This window comes from Saccostrea echinata, unplaced genomic scaffold (genome assembly GCF_033153115.1).
Source record: "Saccostrea echinata isolate AGI-Se365-2 ecotype Australia unplaced genomic scaffold, CSIRO_AGI_Sech_v1 ptg000052l, whole genome shotgun sequence".
In the NCBI taxonomy this organism is placed as follows: Eukaryota; Metazoa; Mollusca; class Bivalvia; order Ostreida; family Ostreidae; genus Saccostrea; species Saccostrea echinata.
Genome location: NW_026889801.1, coordinates 11,456,785 through 11,477,210, shown reverse-complemented (window position 1 = coordinate 11,477,210; position 20,426 = coordinate 11,456,785). Strand labels below are relative to the sequence as shown.

General features: G+C 33.7%; 3 protein-coding genes across 3 annotated transcripts; 1 reads left to right on the top strand and 2 right to left on the bottom strand.

Moving 5' to 3' along the window:
• Positions 1–1,356: 1,356 nt before the first annotated feature.
• Positions 1,357–4,785, bottom strand: LOC133203957 (uncharacterized). The gene is made up of 3 exons (XM_061339752.1): positions 4,413–4,785; positions 3,280–3,474; positions 1,357–2,328 (listed from the first exon to the last, which is right to left on the bottom strand). Exons 1-3 carry the CDS (start codon positions 4,783–4,785, stop codon positions 1,718–1,720), a joined length of 1,179 nt encoding a protein of 392 aa, XP_061195736.1. The 3' UTR covers positions 1,357–1,717.
• A 2,793-nt stretch (positions 4,786–7,578) lies between these two features.
• LOC133203824 (uncharacterized) lies at positions 7,579–10,457 on the top strand. The gene is made up of 3 exons (XM_061339610.1): positions 7,579–7,957; positions 8,814–9,002; positions 9,557–10,457. The coding sequence occupies exons 1-3, from the start codon at positions 7,579–7,581 to the stop codon at positions 10,168–10,170; spliced, it is 1,182 nt and encodes a 393-aa protein (XP_061195594.1). The 3' UTR covers positions 10,171–10,457.
• Positions 10,458–12,955: 2,498 nt separating this feature from the next.
• Positions 12,956–18,007, bottom strand: LOC133204024 (uncharacterized). The gene is made up of 12 exons (XM_061339806.1): positions 17,837–18,007; positions 17,529–17,740; positions 17,301–17,427; positions 17,010–17,181; positions 16,836–16,915; positions 16,498–16,706; positions 16,171–16,372; positions 15,669–15,891; positions 15,476–15,560; positions 14,915–15,089; positions 14,657–14,722; positions 12,956–14,556 (listed from the first exon to the last, which is right to left on the bottom strand). The coding sequence occupies exons 1-12, from the start codon at positions 17,937–17,939 to the stop codon at positions 13,787–13,789; spliced, it is 2,424 nt and encodes an 807-aa protein (XP_061195790.1). The 5' UTR covers positions 17,940–18,007; the 3' UTR covers positions 12,956–13,786.
• Between the last annotated feature and the right edge of the window lie 2,419 nt (positions 18,008–20,426).

Here is a 20,426-nt window from a genome sequence, read left to right as displayed (position 1 = left end):
TTGATGGACTCTTCAAATTTAAAGAATGAGTTTTATGTTGTTTCCCTGTCGTAGAAGAAATCATTATGACCGATTACCCAGTGTTGTGGTATGGCATTAAATTGGTCACGTACATACCAAGAGGGAATTGTTGACAAACAATGATAAATCGCTTGTTTCCCTAATGTATTTAAATTTGTGTCATTTGATTCTGTTTAAAAGTTATAATTATCCATTCGGGAATATGTACATGTATACTGAGTGCATTATAGAGGTACGTATTCATTCCAAGAACACAATTTATCATGAGTATTGAAAGTATAATAATTGTTCAATATCTTTCATTGCGTTTGATGCCATATCAGCATCTATTTTTATGCCTAAGACTGATTGGTCTTTAACAATCTTAAAAAGTTTAATCAAATACATGTCATACCCGGGTAACCCCTATCATTGATCTTAACCCTTAACTTTTTGACACTAAAATCCTCGGCAAAGGCTAAACTACCACTACCTAAGACATTGACTTTTTGATGCTAGAATAAGTACAATTTTTTTTTTTTGTAGAAATTATAAGTATTTTTTCTGTCCACAAAGCACCCCTGTAGCAAGAAAGGACAAATTGTTAACAATGCAATTCACTTCTGTCTCTGCCTTTGGCCTTCTCAGTCGACTGTTAGTATAATGTATGTTATGATCTTGAGATGTCATGACCTTTAAACAAGGTCATATTTCAAGGTCAAGAAAATAACTTAACTATGAAACATTGAAACTTTGTCAAAAATTGTGTTTAGTGTTCAAGTGCTAACAATTAATTGGATACCTGTAAAACATGTGTACAGCAAGTTAGTGAATATCTGTTTGTAATAAGGATATATATTGGTATAACAAAATCAGGATCAGATTCACTGTTTACTGTATTTGACAAATAAGTGTTCAAAATACTACAGTTCAACTGTAATTTGTTTTTAATTTTCAGTCAAATACAGAAAAAACTTGAAAAGTTTTCACTCTTTACGGGAAAAAAATTAGAGTATCTTGAACAATTCAAAAGATATATCATGACATCAGTAGAGAACATGGCCATTTGGCAACATTATGATTTAAGTATACTTAATTGAGAGCACGTTGTATACATGTATTAGTGAAAACAATCAATCTGAGAATAAATATATATGCAAGATTCATTCCTAATTTGTAATGCCCAGTGAGAATTGTAAATCTCTATGGGACAAATGTCCAATATATACACATATCAGTAGCCCTTTATACAAAAAAAAAAATAATCTTATGACTAACACATAAATTTTCCCATTATCCAACAAAAATCTAAGCTGTTGTAGGTTACAAAAAATTTCATGTTTCTTTACATTAAATAATATTATAAATGATGTTTTAGGAGAGAAAAAATAAATATCTTTATTAAACAAAAGGTTTACAAAGTTGTCAAATTTTCATCTTAGTCCTAAGATTTTTGTGAAAAGGGCCACAGTAACTCATGTCACAATAAAGTTTGTTACAGAAGTAACATCAACAATTCTACATAAAAATCCATATTCCTCATCTTATTATTTATAATCCTTTAAAAATTCATTCAGAGGATCAAAAATGAAAGGGCAGCTTCTGTGACACAAATATTCCAGGAAAAAATTAAGGAATTCATGCAATGGTAATTTAGACAATAAACATTGATACAAAGTACAGTAAATTAATACAAAGTGAACAACTTTTTTTTCTTCTAATTCTTACAATTTTTGAATCTCCTTTTTCTATTCATTTCATCAATTTTGTCATTCTTTTCTAACAGATAAGCATTGTAATCCCATTCCTGTGGTAAATTAATGTCTACTATTTCAGCTGGACCTACATTTTGGTTTGTTAATTCATTCTCATAAATATCTAAACTGCTTTCGGCTTGCAAAAAGAAATCTGCTTTATAAGACAGCATATCATCTGTCAAACCAGTACATAAAAATTTGTAATTGACAGCTAGCCATGAAACTAAAATGGCCTCCATAGAAAACCTGTTTTTGTGTAATTCTGAATACAATGGTATAAGTGAACTCTCTAGAAAGACATCATGCTCTGAATCATAGAACATTATCAGCAGTACATTATCTCCGATGCCTATACAAGGGACGAGAAAATGGGACCATTCAGGATGGTTTTTCTTCTGAAGAAATGAAAACACAATTGTTTCTGCAACCAGTTGTGAATTTCTTGTAACAGCATTACTCTTCATCTTAACTGATATTCCCTCTGGACAAACTGGTTCCTCTTCCAAATTCTCAATCACAATATCACTCCCTATTATAACGTCTATGCTGCCATGCCAAACCTGTGGGTTTCCTGAAAAAAGAAGACCACAGACATTTAAAGTTTAATAACTTGTGCTAACTGCCGAATTGTAAATGGAACTGGAGTCCATCTTTTCAAATGGCAGAACAGTGGCCAATTCTTTACAGATACAATTTATTTAATTGACAATTAGTCTAAGAGATATTACAGCAAAGGATCTGTAAAAAGTGTCACTTAAAATTCATTCCCCATAAAAAATGGTTTAATTCAGAGTATTATTAACTATGCAAGTGGGAAAAAATTGTCTCAAAAAAACCACCCAGTAACAGTCAGGTTAATATTTTTACATAGAAAAAGTTTAAAGGAACAAAGTAATACTTTTATTCAAACATTGCCGAAGGAAGTTATCAAGTTTGTTGTGAAATTTGTAATGTATTAAGTCCTAAAATTTATTTCAAAATTAAGCAAGTTATATCTAAAACAAAAATCATTTTCACTGGTGAGAAACACTTTATGCATGTTGTTAATGTTCATCTTGATTGACAGAAATGAGAGAGTTTTCCATTGGAACAAGTAAGGGAGGTAACTTTTACATGCTATAGAACACGGTTGTCTAGAATATGCAAGTTTGGTTAAAACTAACCTATTAGTCCTGAAGATTGGCAAAGTTAAACAAATTTTTAAGCAAGACAAAAAAATTCAGCCAAAAAAAAGATCACAGATTGTGACCCCAGAAATTAAATGTTTACCATCTATAAAGAAATGATCAATTTTGGTCACAAAAGCTTAATTGAGAATCTGGGTAAAGGGATCTTAAATAAAGGTAAAGATATCTTTTATTCCAAATACAAGATAGCATATCAATATGTCCATAGAGATATCTTGTCGTAAAACTTTGTCAATCATTCTGTGTTAAACATTGGGACATAAAATATAATACATGTATTGCAAACATATTTTTTAACGTAAACAGTATCAATAAAATTTTTTATGTAAACATACCTATACTTGTATCCCCATACTTTCCTGTCAACATACAACTTTCATCTGAGCAACTGCATTTATTGCCTCTCTGTCTGGTTTCATTACTTTTGTCTATGGTGTAGTATGGTGATACGGCCAACTTTCCAAACAAATGATTAGCCAGAAAAACTGTCCTGTCAGCTTTATTTTCATATTCCACATCAACCACCTCCTCTGCATAAAAAAAAAGATATACCATGTTAAATTTATCTGTTGGATGCATTCTTTTTAGTAATAAATTTACAGCTGATTGAATATTGTTTTGATCCACCAGGGCTGAATGTTTAGGTAAGCTTTTCTGATCTATAGGCCTACATGCTGTATATTCACATCTGTTTGTCTGTAAACTTTTCAAATTTTCAATTAATTCTCAGAACTCAGAACCAACTCAATCAAATTTGCCACAAAGCACCCTTGGGTGAAGAGAATTCAAGTTTGTTCGAATGAAGGGCCACCTCCTCTTGAAAGGGGACATAATCAACAGAAAGCAAATATAGGGTGGGTGTCTTAAAAAAATCCTCTTCTCAAGAACTACAGGGGCAAAGAAGATGAAACTTACAACAAAGCTTCCTGACTATTTTGTAAAATTCATATTTGTTAAAATCATAGCCGATTTGGGGGGGGGGGGGGGGGATAAAGCTGGGCCATGATTAGTCATAAATATGCATCCTCAGGTACTATCATTACCAGGAGACAATGGAGACAGATAGGGCATGTGCTTAGGAGACAGCCTCTCAGCCAGTCACAAGAACAGCACTCCAATGGACTCAGGACTCCAGATAAAAAGAGTGGAGGACCAAGAACAATTAATGTGGAAATGAACAGTGGAGAACAAGATATGAACCATGCAGCACTTTTGGGGATCACTGACGAGGCTGGCCCAAGACAGGTGGAGATAGAAAGACTTTGTTGGTGCCTTAGACATGGCAAATAATGATGATACTCAGGTATAGTTTACAAATCATGGTCCTGGGTTAGGGTGGGGCCACAATAGGGGATCAAAGTTGTACATGAGATTATATAAGGGAAAAATAAATGCAATAATATCATAAAATTCACCCCAAAACATATAAAATATTCCTTAATATACATAAATTTACCTTATACTTTACCTGATTTCAAGAAGTTAGTAAGTTTTTCAATTAACATCTTTTCTTGCTTTGCCTCTGGAATTTTTCCATCTAGGAAATCGACTCCAACGTCTAGCCCTTTTCTAAATATATTCCCCATAAAGAAGCCTTTGTCAAAGCTTTGTAAATTGCAAAATGCTTCAGAAAAACGCATTCCTGCTCCATTGATGAGTCCTGCATTACAAGAGTTTAGTTTACAAGGTATTAGCTTAATGTTATCAACAGCCCGAGCTGAACAAAGTTTATGTAAAGCTGCTGATAACAAGTCAGCCTCATAATCCGACAAATTGTCTACTGACAGAGGTTGCTGATGAGAGTTTGCATTTATCTTCGCACGTTTGGTTGTTGACGCCATTTTCCTTTACGACAAGTGCTAAATTTATCGGTTATATATGGATCGAGTTCGTTGTAAAAACGGAGAGTTTTTCTATATTCTTAGCTCACCTGGCCGGTTATTGATTTTGATGAATTTTTTTTTTGTTGTTCAATCAGGATAAATTCAATTTACTTCACAAATTTGATATGGATGCACGTTTTTGTTTTTGTTTTTGTTTTTTTTTTACCGGGGGGGGGGGGGTGAAATTAAACTCCTCTTAGATACTGTAGGGCAGAGTATTTGTCAATCAATATCTCCAAAATAAGGTAAGAAAGCTAATGACATAACTGCTGTGATATATGTGGGACATACTTTATTAGAAATATACAAAATATGAAAAAAATTGAATGACAAGTATTTTTTTCAGCTCAAGGTCCTTCTCCTCCTTAAGCTAATGTTTGTTGGCCATCTCTCTGACTGAGGGTGAAAAAAAAGCATTGGATCGGTAAAGGTAGGTTGAAAAAAAAATTCCCGGGATATTTCAACATCAATGCTGAATTTTCAAGATCTTTTTTTCCTGAATATATAAGAAATAAATGCCATTTTTGCCAGTCGGTCGGGAGAGGGCAACCAAGCATTTTTTTAAAGATGGCCTAAGCTTGTCCGACACATTAATTGGTCAGAAGTGATAAACTGTTTCCTTTTTTTACTTTGACCTTCACAATGACCTTTGACTTTACTATTTTTTGTGTACTTAACCCAGTTTTAAAGAAACTATTCAAGGTATTTTCATCAAACTTCATACACGAATACAAATTTTCTGAAAGGATGACTGCACTTAACGCCTGTTTTTGGGTCTTTTTCGGTTGCTTCTGTTGCTTTTATATCTAAACCTTATTTTACTTTTGTATGTTTATGAAAGAATCCTGTCAATTTGGAACCAAATTTAAATCTTGAAATGATTTTAGACTGTGATACAATAAAATGATTCAATGTTTTTTGTCCTTAGTGCTTTCCAAATATAGTGAATTTACACTTACCTGCCCTTGATTGAACATTAGATATGCATGAGAGGTGGGGCTAACATTGTAAATATGGGTAAAAGATTAGACGTGATCAATAACAATGACATGTTTGAAAAAAAAAAAGAACGTGATCACTCTTTCCAATCTCCCTCTCCATTCTGTATGGCACAAATACACTTCTGACAAAGGTTTCAAAACGAAACTAACAATATGAGCACGTCAATATATGTAATTGAAACAGATTGTTTATCAATGCCAGATGACTTAACGTGTTCGAACACAATGTCCTAGTTAGCACAAAACATGCTACCTTACAAGTCACGTGACGGAATTTAGTATATTCACAAAGTTAACTGAGGTAGGACATCACGTGGTGACATGCCAAGAAAAGGTACGCATTCTAGTTTTAGAGCGAACTCAATGAAAGCGGAATTAGCGTTAATCTGTGATTTTTCCCCAGGGAGATGTGTGCGAGGCAATTAATGTCAGCAGTTTTGAGGGAAGGATCTTAAGTTTTACTGGTTTGAAATTAAAGCTAGAATACTTACTATTTAGAAGCCTTTGCACCTTTTTTCCTGTTGTTTTTTTTTAAAAGGGGGGGGGGGGCGATTTTCCATGCAAATCATATGCAGTTAAAAAAGTTAAAAAAAAAAAGAAGAAGAAAAAGTGAAATCAATTGTAGTGAACTAATTAATTGTTCAGTAAAAATTAGACGCCTTTCAAATTTTTCAGTGTTTATATATCAAAACATTTTTTTCCTAGTATAAATTAACATCGGGCACGATGAACTTGGTTGTTGTGGAAGTCTCGCGCCTTATTAAGGTATCATACCGGTAATTGACCAATGAAAATGAACTTAGTCAATTGTAGTTCCATACATATAAAATTATTATTTTTTCCTTTTGATTTTTTTTTAAGTTTCCTTCCAGTCTAGTTTTTACAATTTTGGTACCTGTGTCTAGTGCATTTTACATATTTTGTAAATAAATAAAGGTTTTTGACAGGAACTTTTTTTTTTCAGGGCATAGGAGGCTACTTCCTGGGGTAGAAGTTTATTTTTTCTTTGACTAAGAAAACGGAAAACTTAGGATCCACCCCCTCAAATCTGCTGCCGTTAATTGTCTCGCCAGCGTTAGGGGAATATGGGTGATTTGCATCAATTACACTTTTATTGACTCCATCGCTGTGGAAAAATGGACGGGATTTCTTGGCATGATTATAATATTCAACATGTCACAATCCTTAGTTACAACACAGAGAGCGAATGTAAGAAGAAGCAGTTTTTCTCTCTCTCCTTTTAACCATGAGCGCATGATCTCCTTTTGATACATTATTATTTATGCAAATATACAACTATTGTGAAACGGAGAACAATAGACAAACGTGCGCTGACTATGTATAAAGTCAGTAAAAAAAAAGTGGGCGTCCTCATTATCGTACGGAGATTCAAGAAATTGTGATGACCCCTGCCTTTGAAAACAGATTCGAACTTCGTAAATACACACTTTTATCAGTTTGTTTATTATATAAACGAAACTACACAAAGTTGTAGATTGGATGTTGATCATTCTTGCAATGAAAAGAAAAATGCTTGTTTTGATATAGTTTATTTTGTCGCAAATTTCGCATGTCCTTAAGCAGTTAAGTGCAGTCATCCTTTCCAAGGGGTTTGGTCCAGACCCCACCCCTTTGATCCGCACATGGCACTCATTGCTTGTTATTTAATCAAGTCGGGTTCGTTCCACTCCATATTTGTAAGCGATAAATTTAACTCTTGAACCGCGCAGACACATACGGAGGTTTTCCAATGGACAGTGGTCACGCAGAGGGCCCATCTGCCAGCAAACGGCGGAGGGCGATCGATTCTTCTCCTCTGTCTTCAGATCATTTGTCAGAGTTTGATTCTGAAGACTTACTGAAAGCTTGCTTCAAGATCTGTGAGACTGTTGATCCACATTTCACATTGTCACTATACAAACTAAAAGCTTGTAATGCAGCTATTTCTTACAGGGGAGTACGCTTTTCTGAAGCATTCTGTGACTTAGAATCCTTTGACCAGAGTTTTCTATTAGGTGACATATTCAGAACGGGGCTTGATATGGGAATTGATTTTCTGGAGGGAAGAATTCCGGAGGCAAGACATCAAAAAATTATTTTGGAAAGACTCATCAAGTTTCTGAAAGAGGGTAAGTTTATAACGTTATATTCTTTAGGGACTGGCAAAGTCTAAGTTGAATGCCACAAAGCTCAATCTATATGTCAAACTTTTGTTGAGTTATAAAACAAATAAATAAATGTGAAAAAAGCACATTCATTACATGAACAAATGATTTATATGATCTGATCAAAAATAATCAATGGAAACTAATTCCCTGATTATATCTGAAAAAAAAAAATGAAAAACCCAATGAAACAATAAAACTGCAGTATCATATTTCATATCCTTATCCATTGAGATGAAAAACTAGAAACAGGGCCTATGATTCTTCCGCCAATTAAGTAGTCTCAGGGCCGTAGGAAGCAATTTCACTTTGAGGGGGCACAACCATACATTTTCAGTTGGTGGGCACTATGGACTACCAAAATTCCTTGACAAGCAAAAAAAAAAAAAAAGGTCATCAGACATTATTATTGAGGGGGCACAAGCATATAGCAGCTATGTTTTCTATAGTGTTCTATATATCAGCAAAATTATTGGGGGGGGGGGGCACAGCCCCCCATGCCCCCTGGATCCTACGGCCATGAGTCTATCTCTGAAGTTAATGACATTGAGAAATGATTTTAGTTTCTGTGAAGTCATTTGGATTATATATTTTAGAAATCAGTGTTCAAAAATCACGGTTTAATAATTGTAGAGAACATGATTTTTGACTTATTCTGAGATAACAGTTAAATGTTTAATCTCAAATTTGTGTTTGAAAATGAAGAGAGCAGTGCATATGTTTAAAGCAAGCATTGTTGTCCATGGGCCTCTTAGTCTTGATAGTTTTAAACTGGTATACTTCTACTAAAACTTCTCAATATATTTCTCCTCTTTTTTAGGTGAAAAGGTTAATATGGATTTCGAAAATGAAAATGACGCGACATCCATGCTGGCCAACCATCTGTTTGCAAAGTTGGCAACATGTTCAGACTATACTATTGACCAGCATTTTAAAAGGGGAGGAAATAAATGTGCTTGTGGGATTGAAAACTGTGTGCTGACCGGGGACTATGGAGATACTAGTATAGGTAAAAAAAAAAAATGGAACATTGCCAATACATGTGACAGTGTATTTTTTTTCCAATATCATTGCACAAAAAAAGGTCATAATCAAACATTGATCTCTGACTATTGGCATCTTCAGAACATGTAGAAAGAACACAGAGAGCTTGTACTGCAAACAAAAGAACACACTGCTAATAAAGGAAAACCCTGATATATTGATGCAATCCATATGAAAATTATGCCCTTTCTTTATATCTGGTCATTTATTATTTTTTTACATCGATCAAATCAGTGTTTTCCCTTTATTTCAAAGTAAAGGGTTAGAGATAAATTGTAACAGGCTTTGGTCTAAGGTTTATGAAGAAATCTCTGTAGACCTTACAACGATTACTGTTTAGATTTTGATTTCTAAGTGGCATTTATATCATCTTAAGTGATCAATTTGCCTGGGATCTGGTTCTTAGGGAAAACACTGCAAACAATAAGACTAGTTTTTGGTGATTTCAGTTTGGTTGTATAACAGTGTATGAAGGTTTGCAGGTTTTAAGATCTATAGTATTCTTTTTTTTCAATACAGGTAACCCCCATGTATGGCATGGTAATGTGGACATTATAATCAAAAGTGACATTATTATACAGAACTTGGAGGATAAACAAGATGAAATGTGCAAAAAATCACCAGCAGAGGTTAAATCTAAAAATAATCCACTGAGTGTGAATGCAAAGCTGGTTGCAGAAACTATCGTATTCTCATTTCTGCAGAAGAAAAGACACCCAGAGTTGTCTAACTTTCTCATTCCCTGTGTAGGCATTTCAGATAATGCCATAATTTTGATGTTCTATGATTCGGAGCATGATGTTCTTCTAGAGAGTTCCCCAGTGCCACTTTATTTAGAATCGGAAAGCAGGTTTTCTGTTGAGGCCGTCTTCATAGCATGGCTAGCTGTAAATTACAGATTTCTGTGCACGGGTTTAACAGAAGACATGCTCCAATACAAAGCAGGTTTCTTTGCGCAAGCTGAGACAAAAATAAATGTGTATAAAAATGATCTGAAAATGCCAATTGTAGGTGTAACTCCATCCAAAGAAAGGGTACAAAAACAGTTGAGTTTTAGTGAATACATTTCAATAAAACAAAACAAGATTATTGAACTAAGAAGGAAGGGATTGAGACCGAAGGAAGAAAACTAGTATGAAGTACAAGTTGGTGCCCTCATTAAATCAAACTTGCTTGCCCATGTTCAATACAATTCACAAAAGTGCTGTTAGATTACACCCAATTCAAATGATATTTTCAAAAGGTAGACAGCATTATTGTACAGTTCTTTCTATGTACAGATGCAAAGCCCCTACATTGTTCAAATTCTAAAAGTTTTCTAATCAATTTAACATTGTTTATACTTTAAAAGTCTTGAACTTGTCAAAAAATGTTACAATTATTGTTCCTTTTGTTCATCAATAATAAACAAACTGTATAAAATCAGATTATTTCTGTACACATTTTAAATGTATATACAAGATCAAAAACCAATAAAACATATGCAATGGCTTAGTAAAGCCTTTATTATGTCTGTAAACTTAACTTATTGGTTATTATACCTGTTCCAAAATTTTGGGAGATGATAACTCAAATGCAGGTCACCATTACTTATGTTTGAAAATTATGTGCATTAATAAGGGCCCCGCAAGGATTTGTAGGTGCCCTTTAATAATCACTCTGTCCGTCCGTCTGTCATTCTTCCGTCCAAAAATTTTCTGTTTTTTTCTATTAACTTTTTTTATAGTTGACCAATTAAGTTCAAATTTGGTATGTTGGTTGAAAAGGCAGTAAGACATATTTTGATGCTAAGTTTGGTTCTCTGTGTCTCCTGGTTTGGAGCTGGGGTGGTGGGGTAGATTCTTTATATAAGAATGAATGGAGAGGTAACTGCTGAGAATGTTCCTATAAGAATGAATGGGCAAAGATAGATAACTGATGTGAATGTTCCTGTTGTAAACTCTGAAAGCTGCAATGAGTCCCGTGGGATTAATTAACCTTTCTCTTGAAGAAAATCTAAAGCAGTATCTTTATCTGTCACAATGAGATTAATTAACACCTCTGTCTGCAATTGAAGTTTGTTTTGAAGTAAAGGTCAACTCTGAATGATATTTACATTCTCTGAAACGTGGATTTAAATTATGTTTACACTTTATTTTGGTAAAATGGTAAAATACACAATGAGTTGTGATTTTATTGAATTCTAAAAACAAGGTAAAGATAAAGATATCGTTATTATTTTTTTGTTTATTTATTTTTTGCGGCCTTTTCAAGAATACTATTAATTTTAACAGATAGTTGGATAATAACCTCATTCTATCGTTGCTGAAAAAGTTCTTATTGTAAACTTAGAAGAAAATGATGAGAGAACAGTACAATTTATCCCCTGGGATTAATTATCTTGCCGGCTGCAGAAAATTTTAGAGGCTTGTCTTTATCATTTTAAGATTAATAAACTCTTATCTTTAAAGTCAATATTTGCAGAATTGAAAAAAAGTTCATATGATTTATGGAGTTCAGTATAATGCCCTTTTGTGAGTATATTCCAAATTTCCTACTTCAACATACATCATTGTAAATTTTTAGCTTGAAGATTAAAAAGTGTCCAAAAATTCGATAAAATTTTGCACTTATTTGACCTTTGACCTCTATTTTCACTGGTAAAGTCAGTCCTGAAGTACCAGAATAGTCATTGAATATCATCTCTAAGAAATTTCCTACAAAATGATATGCATTATGCTTAGCTTTCTCTTTGGATAAAAAAAACATTAATTTATTAAGATACATGTAGGTCAAAGAGTCTCCAAAATCGCTTTAAATGTGCCGGTAAAGAAAGGGTTGAGGGAAAAAAATGTTTAGAAACTTGTTTCGTTTAAAAATTACAAAAACAACGAATTTTGGGCATGTTTGTCATAAATCCTTGTCTATTCATGAACTAAAATTTCTGACATTATCGTAAACTCTTTTGAATAACTTGCAAAACATTAATTATTAATCATCGTAAACAACTCTTGATTATTTAGAAAAATACAAAGAAATATACATGTATTTTGTACCAATAATAAACACTCAACAACACTTAATTTCATTCATAGCACTTTAATTTCGGCTTATAAAATAAAAAAAAAAACATATATACTTCATAGTTGATCCTCCTTTGATATATACAATGTATGCTTATAGCGTTGAAAGCTTCTTCGTCTGCCATGCACAGTAACGCATATTTTAAGGTGTTTTCTTTCTTTTAACCTAGCTCACTGAACACTTCTGAAAAAGAAACATCGTATAGTGTTACCGCTTTTAGAACTCTTTAAAGCATACTACATTGAAACACACTAGAAAAACATTGACATTATTTTTACCTTTTTTCTACCCGTTTCCTCGTCCTCCTCATATTCCCATTTGGCTACTCTTTCCCCACAGGTCCACAAATAACCGTCATCATCAATGCAAAGGCTGCAATTAAAGTAAGAGCCTTTCTCCCAGGTTGAAATAACTGACAGAAAAAAGCCATTCTGGTCAAGCACGTGTATGTTGTGTTCTGACGCATTAATAACCAAGATCCATCCATTGCTATCAGTACATATTCCAAGTGGCATAAAACCTGATCCTCCCGCACGGCCAACGTACGAAAACCGGCAATCGTCATCATTCCTCATCCCAACGACGGAACCAAATGGGTTATCGAAGCATGACATGCAAATATCGCCATTGATATTTACTATTAAGTATCTGATAAAGGTATGGAATCCACTTTTGTTGGTCATTTTGCAAAGCCTTTTCCCTTTCTTGTCATATCGTATGATGACATCTTTTTCCTCGTCCTTTGAGGCAACGATGATATGTTTAGTTCGGGGACACGAGTAGATGCAGATTGGTGCGGAAATGAACGAAGTGATAAGAGTTTTGGTAGGTAAATACTATCAGAATTTTCTGTCAAACAATTTATTTTTTCATTTAAATATCTTAAACAACTCTTGAGCCAACAAAAAAACCCATATTACACATACCTTTGCACGCTTATTTTCATACTATGTGCTATAGAGCACATATACCCCCAACTTCAACAGCCAAATTCTAACACAAGGATGTATAATTTCATATTTTATTCAAATATGCACCAAAGCACACTGTATTGTGCTATAATTCATTAAATCTAATAGATAATTAACTACAAAGAGAATTTTTCGAGATATTCAATTGAAAACATGCACATTTAACATTTATACTGCTCAAATCCATCAGAAAAAAAATCACAAAATATCATTATTTTCAAAAGTCCCAAAATTTATATTGTTAACATGCCATTTTTTCTTTAAAAATATCTAAAATTATATCTAAGGTTAACAAAAAAACATATTTTATCATAGTAGACCAGAGATATTTTATTAAATCATATCTCGAATACCCCTACCCCCACTTTGGTAATAGCATGTTTTACAGTTATATTTTACACACTGTGAAAAATATCAAAATGTAACAAACAAATACAGTCTTAGAATGAAATACAAATGGAATATTAAAAAATACTGAAATTTTGGTCCTTCTAGACACTTAGAACATAAGGGGTAGGGTGATGGTGGGTGGGGGGGGGGGCAACCCCTTCCTTTTTTCACAATTTTTTTTTACATACAAGTACACATTCTTAACAATTTATAATCTAATACATATAAAGAGAATAAATGTAGTGTAACAAACATACATGTAGATTCTAGCAAGTATAGCTCATAAACAAATAATTTTGTTGAATGAAAATACTTATGATGTGAACTAACAAGAGTTCAAATACTCCACAACTTTGCCAATGATCTTCTGAGACTTCGTAATTCTTGGTGTCTTTGAACCAGACACAACCTCACTAAAGACAGTCTGAATCCCACAATGGGGGTCACGCTTATGTATGAGTTTTAGCTTGTTTAAGCTTAGATTGTTAGCTGTAAGCCTTTTAGAGATCAGTGTAGAAATTACTTTGCTTTGTATCAATGGAACTAGTGAGGACTTGACATTATAATAATTCATATTAAATATATCTGAAGATTCACATTTGAATGCTAAATTTGACTCGTACAGTTCTCGTAAACTACAAACATCAGCTAGAGCATTGTGTGCATCGTAACTTTTCCCTAAACACAATCTGACCAATGTTTCTTGTTTAAAATTTCCCATTGTTTTCTTGTCAAACACTTTCTGTGCAAGTTTGTATGTATCCAAAAAACCTAAAACATATTCATCAAATCGTTTAAGTAGACCATGTCGCTGCAAGTGATATTGAAGAATTGGAAGATCAAAGTTTTGAATATTATGGCCCACAATGACTGGTTTTGAAGCACAATCTGTTGTAAAGTCTACAAACTGGGTCAAACCACTGACTTGATCTGTTGAAGGCACAGGCTCTCCATAAAGAGTGAGCTGTCCCATGTCATATCTGAGACCTGTTGCAGCCGATGCTTCTTTACAGATTGGTACACTGGGGTTGAGATAAACATTGATTGACCTATCTTCACAAACTGCAGCAATCTGTATGATGTCAGATGTTCTACCTGAAAGCAAAATTATTAATTATATTTTATACCAAACTCGAAAATAAAAGAATATTTATATTTGTTAGTAGGGAAAAGGTAAACTAAAAAAAAATCTTACTAAGTCCAGTAGTTTCTAAATCAAAATACATCAAGCAGCTGCTCTCTGGAGAAATCCTAAGAGGCTCTGGATCAATGTCATCAAGATCAACATCCTCCTCAAGACCAATATCTGACTTATATGATTGACCTGTTACAAACAAAATTCAAGTAAATAATACTGAAATTCCACTAGCAATGGCTTCTCTAAAGGTGTGAAAAATACACAATAAATCAAAGTAAAACATTACATTCAATTCTGTTTTAAATGAAGCACTACCTTCTAGTACATTCCTCGCTGCTTCTTTAGACAACCTGGCAGCTTTTAATTCCAATCGACGTTTCTTTGTGGTGGGTAAACTCTGCATCAGACGCTTCCGTTTGAGCTTGTTGGCAAGTCTAATGGTATGTTTCATTGTGAAATTGCCTGGTGACAATGCCATTTTCTTGTTCAACTGTAAAATATAATTCATGTTTCAGTAAATTTTTAATTTTGTGAGTGTTCCATATTCAAATCAAATGGTTAATAAGAACAGGGATTATAGTTTTGAATGTGAATTTCTTAGTAAATCCATATCTTTATGTACTTTATGTACATGTTTATTTAGATAAACATGATTGTAAACATCTTTTTTAAAAGCTACATGTATTTATAGTTTATAATATTTATTGTGGAAAACCATTAAAATCAAAATAAACTTCTAGGACACTAAACACATGTGAACATAACTTTCTTAGGTTTGCCATAAAAAAGAAAGAAAACAAAACATAACAAACAATAAATGTAGAGAAAAACAAATTTAAAAATGATCAACTTGAAACTTTTAACACAATTTTCTACCTCTGATATGTAACCATAACCCATATTCTTTTGACATACAGTGGCTGAGAGTCTAGCATGTAGACTTTCTGAACCTCCATAAAACCTAACAACACATTTTTTTGCAATTTGAATCTCATATTTCAGACTCAATTTAAAAGATTATACCTAGAATTTTTGTTTTAAACAAAGAGAAATAAACCAAAGTACTTACAATCTTTTGGGGGCTTTAGTGGAGACCATATGGTTGAAATTCTCATTGACTTGGGTGGACCCCATCATGGCTAGCTCTTCTGCCTTACAGCAATACTTTTTGAATAGACCTTCTAAAGCTTCTCGAAGTAAGGTGCAGGAGAGAGGCTTTCCATACGGCAAATTTCGTGGTTTATAGTCAGTCTTTTTACTCTGGCACCAAGTTCCACAGTATTCGGGTTCACCTTCAAAAAAAAAAGTACCGTAGTTAAAATATTTTCACTCTTCATTCCTAATTTTGTAATGACTTTTTTATTGATTCACTTACCATATAAATGTGGAAAAATTTTGCCAAGTTCAATTTCAAGCTCTTTAGCCTTGCCCCTGTTTTGCTGTACACAATATGTAAAACATCTAAAACAAAGAAGGAAAAGATACTTCTATATAATTAGCTATCGCACTTACAATTAACAAGGTTTTTGTTGGACCACAGTTGATCAAGGGATATTTTACTGAAATATTACACTTCAAAAACACAAACCTTTCAATGTGACCTCTAAGTTTTTGATTTTTCAAAACTTTGTGAGTATTGGCAAGCTCAATCAAAGCTCCTGTGAAACCTTTTTTTGTGTGGTTTTTGTCAGCTCTTTTGTTAATGGTTGGGTCCACAGTGGCTTTTACATGGGCAATAGTTGTTGAGTCATTGTCCATGACTAAAGTTCCTATCTGTAAAATACATTGGAAATATGTACTTTAATTAAAACAGCAAAGTTTTAATATATAATGTAGTCAACTTTACAGACATATTTGGCATTGCTCTAATAAGAATCAAACATTCAATGAAAAGTTACCTTGCACCCTTCATCTTGGATTGCACTCAGCATTTCACAGGCCATGGCTGGCTCCATTGCCTTTGCCGATCCATGCCAATTCCTTCGGCAGTTGTGTTTTCTGGGTGGAACTCCTTTACCTGATGCAGCTGAGCAGATTCTGCATTTTTTACTCTTCGAAGAGAAACTTACTATCTTTTTAGTTTTTTCTCCTACTAGAGATGCATGACCTGTAACAAGATAAATACTGCTAGTACATAACTACATGTATGTGTATTAAAATATGTTACTCTATAAGAAATCTCAATCCTTCTTGAGGAGGGAGAATCAAAACATGTAACATTGTCACCAGGGCATACCAGTAAGACTATTGTATCCTCTACCAGTACCTCTCTTCTGCCAGGCACCATCAAAAGACACAGTGATGTCTCCATCACTCCTACAAAGTAATTAACACAAATGTGCAAATATTAACAAATGACATGTAAATACAAAGCAAAATTTAAATATCAATATTTGGTATATAAAATTACAGTTTCATTTCTTCTTGAAGAACTTTATTACAACTCTGCCCTGCCATTTCCTCTAGGTGTTCCCCAACCTCTCTTTCTCTGCTTTTTAGACTCCTGTTTGTGATCCCTGGGATATTCAGTGCAGCCAGTAATGCATTTACATGAGTTATTCCATAACCACCATTTAGCATACCTAAGATATCACAGAAATAAAATGAAAACAAAATAGTTCTTTCAGATGTAAACTTTTGTATAACTGGAAATAATTTATTCTTATCTGCTTATTTACAAAATAAAATTTTTGATTTATACCTGCAGCAAGTTTTGTGTTGACATCCCAAGCATATTGCTTCATATCTGCTTTAACCCTATGCTTACTGCCCGTGGGTATGTCATTAACATGGGCACAGGTGGAATGTGTGCATTTTATCTGAAGAACCTGCATTTGGTCAAAAATTAATGTAAAGGGTATACAACATCTTTAAAAACAAATCTTTGAAATACAAAGTCATTGACAATATTATAAAAAATAATAAATACCTGCCCTAGTCCAAATTTCCTTTCACCTATAGTGTTAACAAGCTGAAGTGCATTCCCACACATGGCGCAACCTCTTTTCAGATTATCTACAAGAGTGCCAAGTTCAACAATTCGTCTTCCAACACGCCATGAACTTTCTGCACTTTGACACTCAACACTTCGTAGAACAGGGGAAGAATCATTCTCCAAGCATAGGCCATCATTTTCAACATCTAATATTTACACAATAAATGATTGAATCTTTTGCTACATATTCCAACAGTCCATAGCAGAACGCTTACACAATAATTATTAATACAGACACTTACCCTGTTTACCTTTTAACGCACGGGCTTCTCTTGCTCTCCTTAGACCCTCAAGTCTCCGGAGGAACGAAGCTTTCACGAACGTTCCTTTTTTAGACCGGGGCATTCTTGTATTTTTATATAATCACACGAAATTTATGATAAATGGCCAGACTGAATGTTTTGCGCCAAAGCCGAGTCATAACCGGAAGTCTAGAGTCGGTGTATAAAATTTAAAACCGGAAGCGAAAAACTATGGCCTTTCCTGACAACCCCAATCTGAATTGGTGCCATATACATTATCAATCTTTTCCCCGTCATTATCCATGCAGACGATGACACCCAAATCTTGTTAAATCGAGCAGAAATGTGCTGTAAAAAGTTTTCAAGATACGGTATTCGGTAATTGAAACAATTTTGAAGATGTCTACTCAGGAATTGTTTTTTGATGTGTGATCTGGGTGATCTGTCATGTGCTAATTTAAAGTTATGACTCTTGTGAGCTTCAATTATGCATCTAGAACAGTCTGGCATTTCGCATTCTTGACAGACCATTTCGTTCGCGTGACCTTTATGAATGGAACAAAAGTTAGGGACTTCAACAGATTTTTCATACTTTTCTGTATACAAGTTGACAGTATGAGGATTGGGATGAATTCCTCCACATACTTGACAAAGATTTTTGAAGCAGTTTCTACAATGATACTCTGCATTTTCTCCACCGCGACATTCGGTACATTCTATAAAGTGCTGAGCGAACTGCAAGCTCCTTTTAAAGGACATCTTCAAAACAAAACAAAAGAAAGCCAGAAGAGTTTCTCAAGAATCACTAAAATATGGTTATATATCAAACTAATTTATTAAACAAAAAATGTTTGAGAAACATATATGCCTCTTATTTGACAAGTTTGAAAATGGACAAGTTTCGATTTAGATTGTCTGTTATGATAGTTAAAAACTTTTGTTATCTACTAGTCAGGGGCACACATATAATACTTTGACCTGTATCAGACCTCAATGAAATTAGGGATAAAATACTTTTTTGAGGGCACCACTGTACCAAATATGATGTTTGAATAGCAAAATATTCATGATTCTCAAGATACTGAGCTGACAATATCTTTCTATGTCTAGAATTGTTTGACCCTTGACCTTTGACCTCCTGGCTGCAAAATCAACAGGAGTCATTTTACTCTTAAGGGGGATTCAGTGTACCAAGCTTGATGTCTGTCAAGCAAAGGGCTGTCAAAATATAAAATAGACAATTTTTCAAGTTGACCCTTAATTCTCATTCTCTTTGACATTGTAACTTCAAAATCAATAGAGGTCATCTACTCCAAAGGGGGGGGGGGGGGTTACCAGAGTACCATGTTTGATGTCTGTCAAGCAAATGGTTCTTAAGATATTGAACGGACAACTCTGAGTCTTTGACTGACTCACCGAAATGTGCAAAGCCCCCTTTTTAAGGAGGCATTAAAAACACTTTTAAAACATACATGTACAATCTTCTGTATATATACAAATTTTACAGGCCGTTGGCTGTTTTCACATTTAGATATTTTCTTCCGTATAATTTATTTCAACTATTTGTAGTAAGACAACTCTATTTCATAAACCCTTTTAAAATATTTACTTTGAAATCGTCACATATTAACCGCCACAGCAATGAACTGTGGCTGATTTCAGCATAAATTTTACTTTTTCGGGCTATAAAACCAGAGACATATAAAAATCTGTCTCTGATAAAACATAAAAGAATCACATAATGCAGTGTTATCTTACCTGTTACCATTTGGAATGAAATTCAAAGTAAGATTACCTTTTTAATTCTGCAGAAATTAAAATAGCATCAAATGAGCGCAAAAATTGTTTCTAGTTCAAACCGAAAGTTCATAGACTATATACAGTCAAACCTGTTTTAAGAGGCCACTTAGGGAAGTTTGAAAAGTGACAACATGAAACAGGTGGCCTCTTATTCCAGTGTGCCCTCGAAATAGCCAATTAATCAATAAACGAACAACATTTAAAGCTATAGTTGAATTAATTAATAATCAGGAAATAAAATGCATTAATTTCCTTGTTTGTTTTTTTTTATTGTAATCAATCATTCTACGATAAAAGGGCCAATTCAGGATCTACAGCATGAAAAACAAGTTAAACTCCAAGGTCAAAGTAAAGAGATAAAAAAATATTGGTAAAATTTTAAATAGTGGGTCAAACTCCAAGGTCAAAGAAAGGGTAAAAATTAATGATACCCTGGTTAAGGACTTGTCACAAGAAATGCATATGAGAAATATCTATGCCCTAGCACAAACTGGTCAAATGTTTTGACCAAGGTTAATTTTTTTTTAAATTACCAAACCCCAAGGTAAGGGTCAAAAGGTCAAAAGTGTTGCTATCTGAATGAAGGTTTTGTCACAAGGAATACACCTTTGAAATATGAAAGCTCTAGCACTAATTGTTCAAAAGTTATAAAGACCATTGGAAATGGACGTGCTAAAATTATCATTTCATGATGTGTTGTTAAGGGGAAATTGCTGTTGCCATGGAGATAAAAAAATTGCAAAATAGCCCTTAGTTTGCAGAAAAATCTAAAAAAAAAAAAAATATTAAT